This window comes from Ceratotherium simum, chromosome 1 (assembly GCF_057802395.1).
Source record: "Ceratotherium simum simum isolate JZ-2026a chromosome 1, ASM5780239v1, whole genome shotgun sequence".
Lineage (NCBI taxonomy): Eukaryota > Metazoa > Chordata > Mammalia > Perissodactyla > Rhinocerotidae > Ceratotherium > Ceratotherium simum.
Genome location: NC_141900.1, coordinates 76,610,423 through 76,623,975, shown reverse-complemented (window position 1 = coordinate 76,623,975; position 13,553 = coordinate 76,610,423). Strand labels below are relative to the sequence as shown.

At 37.7% G+C, this 13,553-nt stretch overlaps 1 protein-coding gene across 1 annotated transcript in view; it reads right to left on the bottom strand.

Moving 5' to 3' along the window:
- Positions 1-12,347, bottom strand: part of ANKRD7 (ankyrin repeat domain 7) — a 39,234-nt gene extending 26,887 nt beyond the window's left edge. Inside the window, 8 exon segments of the mRNA XM_087434168.1 lie at positions 2,372-2,506; positions 3,417-3,523; positions 4,423-4,457; positions 4,460-4,592; positions 4,753-4,793; positions 4,796-4,866; positions 12,120-12,248; positions 12,298-12,347. Coding sequence (XP_087290294.1) covers positions 2,372-2,506; positions 3,417-3,523; positions 4,423-4,457; positions 4,460-4,592; positions 4,753-4,793; positions 4,796-4,866; positions 12,120-12,248; positions 12,298-12,347 — 701 coding nt within the window.
- Positions 12,348-13,553: the final 1,206 nt, after the last annotated feature.

Genomic DNA, 13,553 nt, shown 5'->3' with positions numbered 1-13,553 from the left:
TGCGCAGTTATTTTAACTTAACACCTCTTTAAAGGCCCTCTCTCCAAATACAGTCATCCAAATTCTGAGGTACTGGAGGTTAGGGCTTTAACATATGAATATTGGGGAAACGATAAGCCAACAGTTCAGCTTACTACACTTGGGCTTAAGAGTAAATTGACAAAGTAAAGGCAATTAACTCAGTCTGGGACTGAATCATAGCCAGCAAAGAATAAATCTTTTCTCCATGCCCAGAAAGATCCCACTCTAGTCACTCACTAACAGGCATATTGTTTCAGAATTTCAGTGAAAGGAATGAGGCCATGTATAGGTTAAAGCTCACTGTAAAATAAATATGTGAATATAATTCCCTCATGTGAGACAGTTTCACTTATTTTTTAAAAACTACAATGAGAAACATTTTCTATGCTTCCACTCTTACTAAGGCATAGAACCTATGTACCAAGGAAGAGAGCTAATGAATGGTACTAATAAGCAGAGGCCATGCACTAAATATGGTAGATGGGCAACAGTTACTCAAGCAGCAAAACTCACAATTTCAGGAAGCTTAGTTCCCATTGCAAAAGAGAGGCAAAAACAGAACAGAAGACCTGGAATTAGATTGCAGCTTAGAGTTATTTGCAATTTTTATTAAATGCTGATAGTTCTCATATCCTAAAGGTAATTGCTTAGTCATTAGGAAGTTACTTCTCTTCCTTTTTACCTCTTTGAATAAAAGAAGTAATGTAACGTTACGCTCTTAGAATTTTCAACATTTAAAATATTATAGTTATATTGAGAGGATAAAATTCCATGGTCAACATGCTTCTATTTATTCTTGAATTAATGATGGAGCAAACTACGAAAAAGAATGTTCCAAAAAGCACTTGGGGGAGATGAAAGAAGATTGTGAGATTTCCTTCCCATCTAACTACCCAATAATAGCTTCACAAGATTTATAGACGTAAATGAGTTGTTTCAGATATACAAGTACTGTTTTCAAACCAATGGATATATTGCTAAACAGATATCTGTGTCTCCCAGCTTCATATATCCAAACTCTTTAAGTGATGAAATGAGGAAAATTCTGTATTTAAAATGAACAGTTAGGCCTCGCTTATATAAAGTGAAGAATCATTTTATAGTATAGATATTCACCAATAATTTATCTCTTTATTTCATTTAAATTTTTATACATGTGGCTTGCTTAAAACAAGGTAAAACAAAGTACGCATGTCTGATATTGCAAAGAAGGAAATATTGTCTTCAATTATGGTTCATATATTCATATATTCATAATAGGTTATGAATTCCTTGGTTTCTAAAGTTCAATTAAGACTTTAAAAATAAACATCTGAATGTAGGGGCTGCACTGGTGGTGTAGTGGTTAAGTTCATGTGCTCCACCTCGGCGTCCCTGGTTTCACAGGTTCAGATCCCGGGTGCAGACCTACACACCACTCATCAAGCCATGCTGTGGCAGCATCCCACATACAAAAAATAGAGGAAGATTGGCACAGATGTTAGCTCAGCGACAATATTCTGCAAGCAAAAAGAGGAAGATTGGCAACAGACATTAGCTCAGGGCCAATCTTCCTCGCCAAAAATAAAAAAAATAAACATCTGAATATATATATGAAAATTACTTCATTCCTTCCATCCTTCTCACCTGTGATTTTCATATGGAATTAATGATTAAAAAGCATTACTAAAACGTGAAGAAAGTATGTGGAAGAAGAATAAGAAAACAATAAACTAGAAAAAAATACCTTTGCATAATTAAAAATTGCCTTTAAAATTATATAGAAAATATCCTGTATGTTGTTTAACTTCATTAGCTATAAAGTAAATTTCTGTTCATTGCAACTTATTTTCTCATTGACTATTAAAATCAGAAATGCATGTTCAAACATGAAAAGTTTTGCCTTTGGGGTGTAATGAAAATACGCTTAAGAATCCTGAAAACTTATCAAACTAAAGTTAGCTAAGGAAACATTAACAATAATATTCAAAACTTCAATAAAATCTTTATATTACTAATGTGTAAAAACAATGAAAGAGGCTTGTGTGTGAATTAATCATCTTTTGCCTCACCTATTGCCCATATGTTTTATTAATGGCCATGTCACTAGTTGCTGGGAGCCCTATCCTGACATATTTCAAATTCCCATGCCACTGGGAGTTAATCTCTAGACTTGGCCTACCTGCAGTTCTTATATTAATCGGACCCTACAAATGGAGGAAATCAAGTATCCCTGGATCCATGGGTCCAGAGTTCATAATATGGTTACCCCTACTGGTGAGCCTATTCCAGCTCTGTATTTTGAGGTTCATGTTTCTTTCCTTATGCTCAAATCCCAGACAATTGTTAAAACACATGCAGCATCACTTACATAGTAAAACCATTTAAGGAAGCATATTCCTCAGCAGTGAATCCATAAATATCTAGGCAAGACAGGTCTGCTTCTTGCAGAAGAAGACTGACTAAACTTGTTAGTCCATCACCGAGAGCAATCATAAGGGCTGTTCTGGAGCAAGAAAAATAAATGTCTATTTATGAATCTTAAACATGTCTTATATTTTTTCAAAAAGTTGCTCTTCTAAATTTACTGTTCAAATGTAGGATCTCTATCAGGAAAAGAGGGCAAGAATGTAAAAAGTGGGGCAGATCTACTCAAAAAGATGTGCCAATCACAGAGCATATCATGGAGTCCAAAGATAAAGAGTCTCCAGGAAGCAGCTAGCTCAGTGTTTTTTAATATCTATTTTCTGGAACTCTAGTGTTTTCCAGATATCTCAAAAATTCTATGGAGGTGTGTGTCTGGGGCTCTGGGTCCCCTATCTTCATTTAACTGTGGCATTTGGGATTTAGAGATTGAGTTTCTGTGTAAGATTCTAATGTTATAAAATAATAATAGGGGGGCTGGGCCAGTGGCATAGCGGTTAAGTTCACGCCTTCCACTTCGGCGGCCCGAGGTCCGCTGGTTCAGGTCCGGGGCACGGACCTGCTCACCGCTCATCAAGCCATGCTGAGGTGGCATCCCATATAGAAGAGCTACAAGTCTACAACTATGATACACAACTATGTACTGGGGTTTTGGGGAGAAAAAAGAAGAAAAAGAGGAAGATTGGCAACAGATGTTAGCACAGAGCCAATCTCCCTCAAAAATAATAATATTATTAATATATATAATATATAAATACAATATATTAATATAATAATATGTTAATAATATAATATATAAATACAATAATAATTATTATAATAACTTACCAACCTGGTCCAACTGTTTGATTTTATAGATAGAAAAACACACCTAGGGAATCTAGGTAATTTGTCCAAAATCATATAGCCAAATCTTTTCCCAATATCAAATATATATCTATCATTCTGTTAGGTAGCTCTAGTTATATACTCCTATTTAGCATTAATTATACTTTTGATTCTCATCTGAAGCATTCACATCTACCCCTCTCTTCAGAAGAAATTCTACCATTTCTGCATTATTTTCAGTAATGGCAAGTAAAAGTGGAGTATACACATCCTGAAAAAATTATTTCAAAATGATTATTTAAAAACCTCTATCAACATTACACGCCTTTTAGATTTAAGTTTAATTTAAAACAAGTGTGCTTATAAGAAACTTCTGAATATGCACTTTAATTTTTAAAAGGTTTTGATGAATAAAAAATTATGATTTCAAAGATAAAGAAAATAAATTGGATTTGGGTCAGTCAAAAAATAAAATTAAAGTTTCTACATTAGGCTTAATTCAAATTGTAGGCAAGAGCACCCTGGAGTATTTAAGTGATGAGCGCCTAGCATTTAATATAAATATTGCAAACTATCAGTTCACATTTCAAAATGTTGTTACAATTGGGTTTCATAAGATTTCATTTAAACTCCAAGGCTAGCTCTTATTTTGGGCTGTCAAAATAGACAAAATATCAGTGAACTAAAGTGTTAAGAAGTGTCAAGAAGCTTAATAAAATAATACTGATCAGTTATCAATAATGTCTCAATAGGAGAGTTGGATTACTTTTAGTATAACAAATGATTTTCTAATTCAACCCTATTCTTATCATTCATGAGTATACAAATAAAATAGAAAAAAGTAAAAGATGTAAACTTCACGATTTTTAATCAATATCCATTTATAGGGAAATCAAATATTTCTCATTTGATATAGACATTTGAACAGTTATCATCGTTAAATATGATGTTGCTTTGGAGGTCAGGATTATAATCTGAGATGAAATGCAGAAAGACTTTTAAAAAAGGAAAACTTCATCAGTATTTGATAATCTCATTCTCTTTCTCCCCAATTTCATTTTGGAATTCATGCTTTATGTAATGTATATCAATAGATATGAATTATCTGCAATGAATACCTTCTTCCATTGCTTTCTAAAAGATAATGTATTGTTTTTAATAAAAGACTACCTTATTTTGAGCTTTAAGATTAGCTCTGTGTTCAATTTTTTGACTAATGAGACACTTTGACCACAGACAGCATAATGAAGAGCAGTACTGCCATCTAAATCCACCAGATTTGGGTCTGCACCATGGTCTAGAAGAATAGTAGCACAATTCTCCTTTTCACACTGTACTGCCTGTGGATACAACAAGAATAGATATGCAACCAATTTACTACTCAGGATATGATATATTAAACTAACGTTTAATACCATGTTTTAAAAGATGAAATCCAACAAAAGATAACTAGGAGAAGACCTCAAACACATTTTAATTGAAAAGAAAAAATTAGCATACCTTAGTCAATGGAGATCTGTTTTCACTATCCCAGACGTTTATTTGCATTGTTTCTCAATTAAGAGAGATACAATATTTGAATATCCATTAGCACAGGCAGGGTGCAAAGGTGTTCTATATCAACATAACAAAACACAAAGTTAGAGATAAGTCTTAGTTTGAAAAGTTACTTTCTATACCCAAGAACATGCCAGATCGTACATTGTTAAGGTATTTGCTTCAGGTACTTATTTATATTTACACAAAATTTACATTAATTATGATTGCTTTTTACTGAATTAAAAAGGCTGCACAAATGCCTTGACGATTAAATATTTAACTGGTTTCACTTCAAGGAAAATTTATGAGTTAAAAAATAGGTTTTTTCAAACACCAAAATCACGTCTGAGCCTTGGAAAGGATGACAAAATTAGACATCCAATAAAATTTAGAAATGATCTCCCAAACCTGACATATACATGACAGTTAACAGGAGGAAGGGATATTGCCTACATTTGGAGCCCCTATTCCATGGCATGCTACCCTTACTTGTGTGTTTCTCTCTTTGCTAGGCTATTAAAGTTGGCATTTGCATCTAAGAAATGAACACAGGGGCTGGCCCAGTGGCATAGTGGTTAAGTTTGTGCACTCTGCTTGGGCGGCCCGGGGTTCACAGGTTCGGATCCTGGGGGAGGACCGAGGCACCGCTTGTCAAGTCATGCTGTGGCGGCGTCCCATATAAAGTAGAGGAAGATGGGCATGGATGTTAGCCCAGGGCCAGTCTTCCTCAGCAAAAAGAGGAGGATTGGCAATGGATGCTAGCTCAGAGCTAATCTTCTTCACCAAAAAAACAAAAAACAAAAAACAAAAAACAAAAAAGAAATGAACACAAAGGTGAAAGCCTAAGGACTCTCTAAGTTGTAGATCTCAACTTAATTTTAAGTTATTAAAATGATGTCCACTTCTCAAAGAGCTCTACTCCATGTAGCCTCCCAGAAACCAAGCACACATTCATGAAATATGACAGGTACTAATTAGCTCCATTTAAACTTTGTAGTTTTTAGCCTGGACTGGCCCTCAATAAACTTGTATTTATTTATTAAGATGATATCATTATATCCTTGTTTTTAGATAATTTTACAGTACAGAGTGTATAGATAGCCCAGGTCCCAAACAGGAGACTTTAGATGCCATTTCCTCACCTCATTTTAGGTCCTTGGAAGTACTTTATGGGTATGTAAACAGATCTGTTATTGACACTAAGAGCAGCAAAAATGTGGCTGACAAGGACTTGAAAATAAGCTAACTTTCAAAGAGCTAGACTAACAAAATCCATACACAATGATATAACTTACCATTTATGGGAGTACATCAAGAAAATATAAAAATAGTTTTGAACAATTTGGAAATATGAAAATTCTAATCTGGTTTCCTGAACGTAATCTCTGGAAGGCAAGACTGTAATATAAAGACAATACAAAAAGCAGAAACCTAGCCAATTATATTATTCTCTGTCTGAAGAAAGACTAGAATCAGAAAGATGATGGTCAGCTTGGGTGATAGAATGGAACCAAAAGTTATCCGTGATGAATTAACATCCTGCATCAAAAAGAAAACCTCAATTTAAGGAACCTATACTCCCCAGTCATTGGAAAGGAATACTTTGTTGTAGAATAAAAATGATTCATCAAGCATCATGGTCTAGATAAAATATCTCTCAAAATTATCTACCTTATTTTGCTGTGATTCCGTCCTTACCACGCGAACTTCTGGTAATTAATTTTGTTTCTCAGAGATCCTTATACAGGAAAAGCGCTGATTAGCCTTTTTGTTAATATCTATTAATTTGGCTTAAGGATAAACTTCCTTATGTAATAGGAAGTTTCTCCAGTCCTCAAGCCAACACACAGGGCCAAACGGCTTTAAGCTTACCTAAAATAACTGCTTGCAGTAGCTTAGCAAATCCTGGCAAACATTTTGATCTATCTCCTTCATCCATTATTATACATATCTCAAGAATCTAGTCCCAAGGAATTTAAGTGGCTTTTACTCAATCTTTAGATTCACCTCTCCTTCAACTCCAGTTCTCTTTTTTCATTTATTAAAAAAAAGTGGGGGGCCAGCCCAGTGGCATAGCGGTTAAGTTCACACAAGCCACTTTGACGGCCAGCCCGGGGTTCGCCAGTTCGGATCCTGGGCGCAGACCTACTCATCAAGCCATGCTGAGGTGGCATCCCACATAGAAGCGCTACAACTCTACAACTATGATACACAACTGTATACTGGGGCTTTGGGAAGAAAAAAGAAAAAGAGGAAGATTGGCAACAGATGTTAGCACAGGGCAAATCTTCCTCAAAGAAAACCCTGCTCTCTCTGAGGAAGGTAAATGGCATTTGGGTAATTCCCAGTAGGTCTTCCAAAAGTGGCTGCTACATGCCTACTGGATAATTTCACTGTTACAGTTGAAGTCTAAACCCCACTGTGACAATGAAATATTTTATAAAAATCTCAGAATCCATCTGTATGTATGTCCCAAGGAACATGGGAAATCAGTCACAAATTCAATAAAATAAAATAGCTATGAAAGCTTCAGCTTTCTAAGAAAGTATTGAGCAATATGATTCTGTGATCTTCTACACAAAATCTGAAAACAGGACTAAACTATCTTCAGCAGGCATGAAGCATTACAAAGTTTACAATATCACTCAAACCTTCGAGACAGTCTTATAAAGATTTTACTTGGAATATTTTTGGCATCCTTTTAAATGATTTAAAAACTCTAGTTTAAAAAGACGAAATGTCTTAAGAACATACAGATTTTACGTTTGCCTTGATTTCATTTTAAGTTTTAGATTTAACTGTTCTTAAACTCCGGAACTCACAATTGGAGTATGTAGCGAATGATGTCTTTGTTATGGCCATTTATCAAATGTTTACATGTATAATTTAAATGCTTCAAGGCCGATATGAATGTCTTTTCACCTAATGTCAAAAACAAAAACCATTCTATTTTTTGAACCGTTGAATGCAAAATGTATCTTTACAAGTATCTTAGAGAAACACTTTAAAACCAAGAATATTACTCCATTTCTCAAAAATCCATAACATTTATTTTATCAATGTATTATATTCCCAGTCTAAGACTTTAGTTTATATTGTTACTTTTTAACTCATAGTACTTATCTTATAAGAACTCTAAATCTCTGTGAGGCCTAGTGCTGGTGTCATTTTATTTCATTCAAGTTCTGATTTCTCCCAGTCTCTCAGTCTCTCCTATACCAAAGAATTGTCAGCATAGATTGTGGACAGGTGAAGGACTGTCAGATTCCAGAAATCTCTAACTGAACTTTAGCAAAAGGCATGACTTGGATGGATGCAAGAGTGGGTCATTACTATGGAAGCTGAGATGAAAAGTGTCCTCTGCTAGACAGGGTGCAGGACCAGAACACAGCTGCAATCTTCCATTACGTCTCATCACGAGAATACCCTTTTCATTAACTGACTTTGTTGGGCTTATCAGAATTCAGGGTTGGTGAAGAAGTCACCAAGGAAGCTATCTCACCCTAGATCGTTAATTATTTTCACCTCTAGGCTGGGCACTTTAGATCTAATCTAGGTTTGAGTAGTGTGGCTAAAAGTAGTAGTTTGGAATTGAGCCTTCACCTACCAGGCTATGTATAGATCTGAAGGACTTTTTATTAAAAACCATAAAAGTAATTTAATTTTATAGCTGGAAGAGACATTAAACATCTCCTATTCATTTTCAAACATATTAGTCACAGTACTCTTGAAATAAAAACACAAATAGAAGCCAAATAAGCAAAGCACATTAACAGGGAGCTACTCTGTTTAATAAAAAGTAGCCTAGGGGCCGGCCCGGTGGCGCAAGCGGTTAAGTGCGCGCGCTCTGCTGCGGCGGCCCGGGGTTCACTGGTTCGGATCCCGGGCGCGCACCGACTCACGGCTTGGCAAGCCATGCTGTGGCGGCGTCCCATATAAAGTGGAGGAAGATGGGCACGGACGTTAGCCCAGGGCCGTCTTCCTCAGCAAAAAAAGAGGAGGATTGGCGGATGTTAGCACAGGGCTGATCTCCTCACAAAAAAATAAATAAATAAATAAAAAGTAGCCTGCAACAGGGCTTTGCAGATCTTGGTATAGAAAACACTAATCTAGTAATAGCTCTGATTTGACAGATGAGGAGAGTTAGGGTCAACGTCATACAAATGCAGAGCAGACCTCAAATTTAGATCTTTATTCCCAAAACAATGTTCTTCCTACTGGGCCACTATGGCCTCCAGAACAACCTGCTCGCTAACTGTCATGGTGTTTCCCTCATTCTCTCCTAACCAGAAATTTCCACTTTCAGTATCATTTTTTCACTAGAAAACATATTTAGAATATTATTTCCATAAAGCCATTATTAATATGTACATGTATTTACATGAGGTAACAGAGACCTTTAATACAATGCTTCTAAAATGAGTTTATTGAACATTCTATACATTATAATTCACCTTTTAAAAAATTCATACAACACAAAGCAGAAGTCTCCCATGACTATTCTCACTCCACCTTTGCCCCCTGCCCAAATCTCATGTTCTCAGAAATAGTGATTTTAGGTTTAGCATGTATCCTTTCAGATTTATCTCTCTCATTCTCAATCTCTGTTTCTCTACACACACACAGATACTCAAATACACAGTTTGAGATTTCTTATTCAACTTTACTGAAGTATAATTTATATACAAAAAAATTAAGTGTACAATTTTAGGAGTTTTGACCAATATACAGTCACATAACCACTATAATCATGATAAAGAACATTTTCCCAAATGTTTCCTCATGCCCCTTTACAATCAATCCCCTTTTCTCCCTCCCTATCTGAACCTCCTGGTACCTACTTTGTTTTCTATTGCCATACTTTTGCTTTTTCTAGAATTTCATATAAATGGAGTCATTCAATAGATAGCCTTTTGTATCTGGCTTCTTTCACTTACCATGATGCTTCGAGATTCATCTATGTTGTTGCATCTATCAGTAATTCATTCCTTCCATTAATAAAAGATATCCTTTTATTGCTGAATAGTATCTTTAAATTATCATAGTTAGTTATGTATGTATGCATTCATTTATCAAAAAATATTTATTAAGCACTTACTATGGCTAGGCAGAGTTCTAGGTGATGAGGATATAGCAGCAAACAAAATAGACAAAAATACTTGCTTTTATGGATCATACATGCTAGCAAAAGAGGTAAACAAAAACCTTAAAATACAAAGTACGCCAGACAGTGAAGTGCTAAAGAGAAAAATCACACAGGGAAGAAGGATAGGAAATGTCAGCGAGGAGAAGGGGTACAATTGTAGGTAGAGTAGCCAGGGAAGCTCTCACTGATGAGGTGACAATTAAATAAACACCTGAAGGAAGTGAGAGAGCAAACCATGTGGATATTTGGGGGAAAAGCACTCCAGGCAAAGGGAACAGCAAGTCCAAAGGCCCTAAATACATTTCTGGCATTTCTGTGGAACACTAAGGAGGCCAGGGTGGCTGGAGATGAATGAAAGGGAGAGCTGCAGGAGGTAAGATCACAGAGATAACACAGAGGCGGTGAAGGTCATGTAGGGCTGTATGAGCTACTGGAAGGACTTTGCCTTTTACCCCTAAAGAGATGAAAAGCCAGTGGAAGTTATTAAGGCAAGGAATGACATCATTTGAGACACATTTTAGATGATTTATTGAGAATAAACCGAAAAGGTTAAAAGATGGAAAACTAGTCAGGAGCCCACTGCAGTAATTCTAGTTAAGACATGATGGTGGCTTTGACTAGGGTGGTAACTGTGAGGGTGTCAAGAAATGGTTGGATTTTAGAAATATTTTGACAGTAGAGCCAACAATTTTTCTGTCGAATCAGATGGAGGATGTGAAAGAATTAGAGGAGTCAAGAATAACTTTAGGGTTTCTGGTCTAAACACTTAAGGGATGCGGCATTTACAGAAAGAGCAGAGAGGAGGAATAACAGGAGCGCAGTTTGGGGATGTCTGAGGTGCCTAAGCAGCGACGTGATGGAGCCAGTGGCTCTCACAAGCCAATTGTTAAGTGTTTAAGAATTATTCAAGCCCACTGACATCACATTGGTAGCTTGAAAGCAGAGCTTCTCCCTTTGCTTTCCTCCTCTCCCCCGGTCCAAGAGCCTGTTATTAAACATTTACCAGCACAGCACAGCCTATTAGATATTCAAGTGGAAGTGTAAGGCATTTATATCTATATGAGTCTAGAGTTCAGGAGACAGGTCTAGCTGGAGATAAAAAGCTGGAAGGCATTGGAATTTGGATATTTAAATCCATCTCTCTTCACCAGGGGAGTGAAGATTAAAAGAGAGAATCATTCAAGGTCTGAACCCTCAAATATTTACCAGTCAGGAAGAAGAGGAGAAATCAGCAAAGGAGTCTGAAAAGAAGTGTCCACAGAAGTAGGAGAAATGCCAGGTGAACCAAGTGTCCTGAAAGACAAGACAATATTTCAAATACTACCATTAGGACAAGTAAGACACTTGGCTAAGATGCCACCAGCCAGGTGACACTGAGAATTAACCCAGTGAACAACATCATGCTGAGGTTGTCTGTAATTCAATGGCGTGGTGTAGGATAAAAGTCAGATATGATAACTTTGTTTTTGTTAAAAGAGGAGGTAAAGCTATTAGCAAGCTGACACAAACAGTCTTTCTAACCATAGTTTCCAGTTACCCAATTATGATGAAAGATGATGCTTTTCGTACCCTATGACACCCCCAAAGATTTTAAGGTAGGCACACATAGTACATATTTTCTGTTATTAATGCCAAATACATAGCTTCTTTATTTCTTAATATATAAAATTAATGTTGTTTTTGCAGTAAGTGGTTGCTGATGGGCTTTTTGAAAATACTCTGCAATTGAAACAAATTTTCATAGGATATCCACAGTAAAAAGTTAATTGTTTTGCTATGTCAAAGTTTTAAGATCTTAATAACCACTGTTCTGGGAGGTCGCTTTTACTCTTTTCCTGTTAGTACATTAGTAATATGGCAAATCTTAGGTGGCTGGGGACAATATATACCAAAGAAAAAAAACAGCAAGATGGGGAAAGGGTGGAGTGTCCAGTGATGAAGGCAGTGGGAGGAGGAGAGGGGATCAGGGAGGACACAAATGCCCTCAAGTATCCCTGTGCCTATTTTTAAAAATAAGAAGTGAAAGTTGGGAGTGTGACCCTCTGCCAATGGTTACCAGACCTCTCTGCTATGGGAACCCTGAGTGACAACCAGCAGGGCAGCCCAGACAAGTCCTGTTTCTGGTTAGAGGATCCAATGGCCCCAGCTTCCCCTCCACACTGCCCTTCCTCACTCTGGTCACCTGTATTCTCTGTCTTGCACATTCACATCATGTTTCTTGAGCTGAAGGTACTCCTTCACCTTCTCTAAATCCCCAACTGATGCGGCTTTGTGAAGTTTCTTTAAATCATTATCTCGAAGGTCGTAGCCCAGCCCAGTGGGCGGACAGTACCGACCCGGCTGACCGGCGCTTTGAGAAGGGGCTGTGGAACTCATCCTTCCTTCTATAAAAGGTGCAGAGCTTCTTCATGATGACACAGAAGGCAATCCTTCCCTCAGACTAGGATGTCCCTGGGGCTCCTAAGCACCCCACCTATCCTTCAGTCCTGGTCCCCTGGTTCATAAGCCCCTCTGGCCAGGTCCTCACCCCAGTCCTGGAGTCAAAGCCGGCCAGAGACAGGAAGTGGGTCAGAGACAGGAAGTGGGCCAAAGACCAGAAACTTGGCCTCTTGCCTGGAGCTACACACCGACTTGGGTTGCCTGGCAACGCCCAAGGCCTCCTGTAGCTGCACTGGGACCCAGACCTGGGGGCGCCCAGACCTAGAGTCTCACTTAAGATCTTAGACTGACAGCCACACTCTCAGTCTTCCTACCAGATCAGAGCCTTTGGGTATAAACCTACCAACTTTCTTACAAATAACCCCTTCTCCTTCAGAGATAGACCTAATGGCTTAAACTCTTGCACACTGAGATTTACCTTCCTCGTGGTGGGGATGGATCTCCTCCAGTGATCTTGCCCTCCAGCCTACCCTCAGCCTCTCACCAACCTGGTTCACACGATACACCCCATCTTTAACAATAACTGAGGTCACGCCATAATCTCAATTTCAAACATACTTTTGAATACCACCTCTCATATTCCAGCTCACTTTCTCTCATCACAAAACTCCAAAACTCCTTCCACCTCATGGCTCCTACAGTCCATTAGGTCTGCCATGTTTCACTGACCTTGACCCCCTCACTCTGTGTCGTCACTCCCCCACTTCACTAGATTGAATTCCACGGTTAATCACTATCATCATTCTCATGCAAACACCTTCAATACATTTGTCCCCACTCCTTTTCTTACTTGTCTGCCTAAACCACAGCCCTAGTTAAATCTAAAACTCCCATCTAAACTTGTCTGCCCTGAGCCACTGCATGTGACTAACGGAAAAAACAAAGCCATGCTATCCTGCGTCACTTTCAGTTCATGAAAACCCACTGGAAGTGGATTGGTATACTTCCCAGCAATCCTCAGATATTTCCCTCATCCATTCACACTCACCCTTTCCTTGCCCATTTGTATTTTCTCTCTCTTCAAACTCATTTTTGGCCAATGACCTGGTTTCCTGATCCACTGAGAAAAGAGAATTAATAAGAAAAGAAATTCTACAGGCTCCCAGAACATCTACCCACCTACCTACCTTGACAAAAAATATTTTACCTTCTCTGCAGTTCATATCGATATATCCAT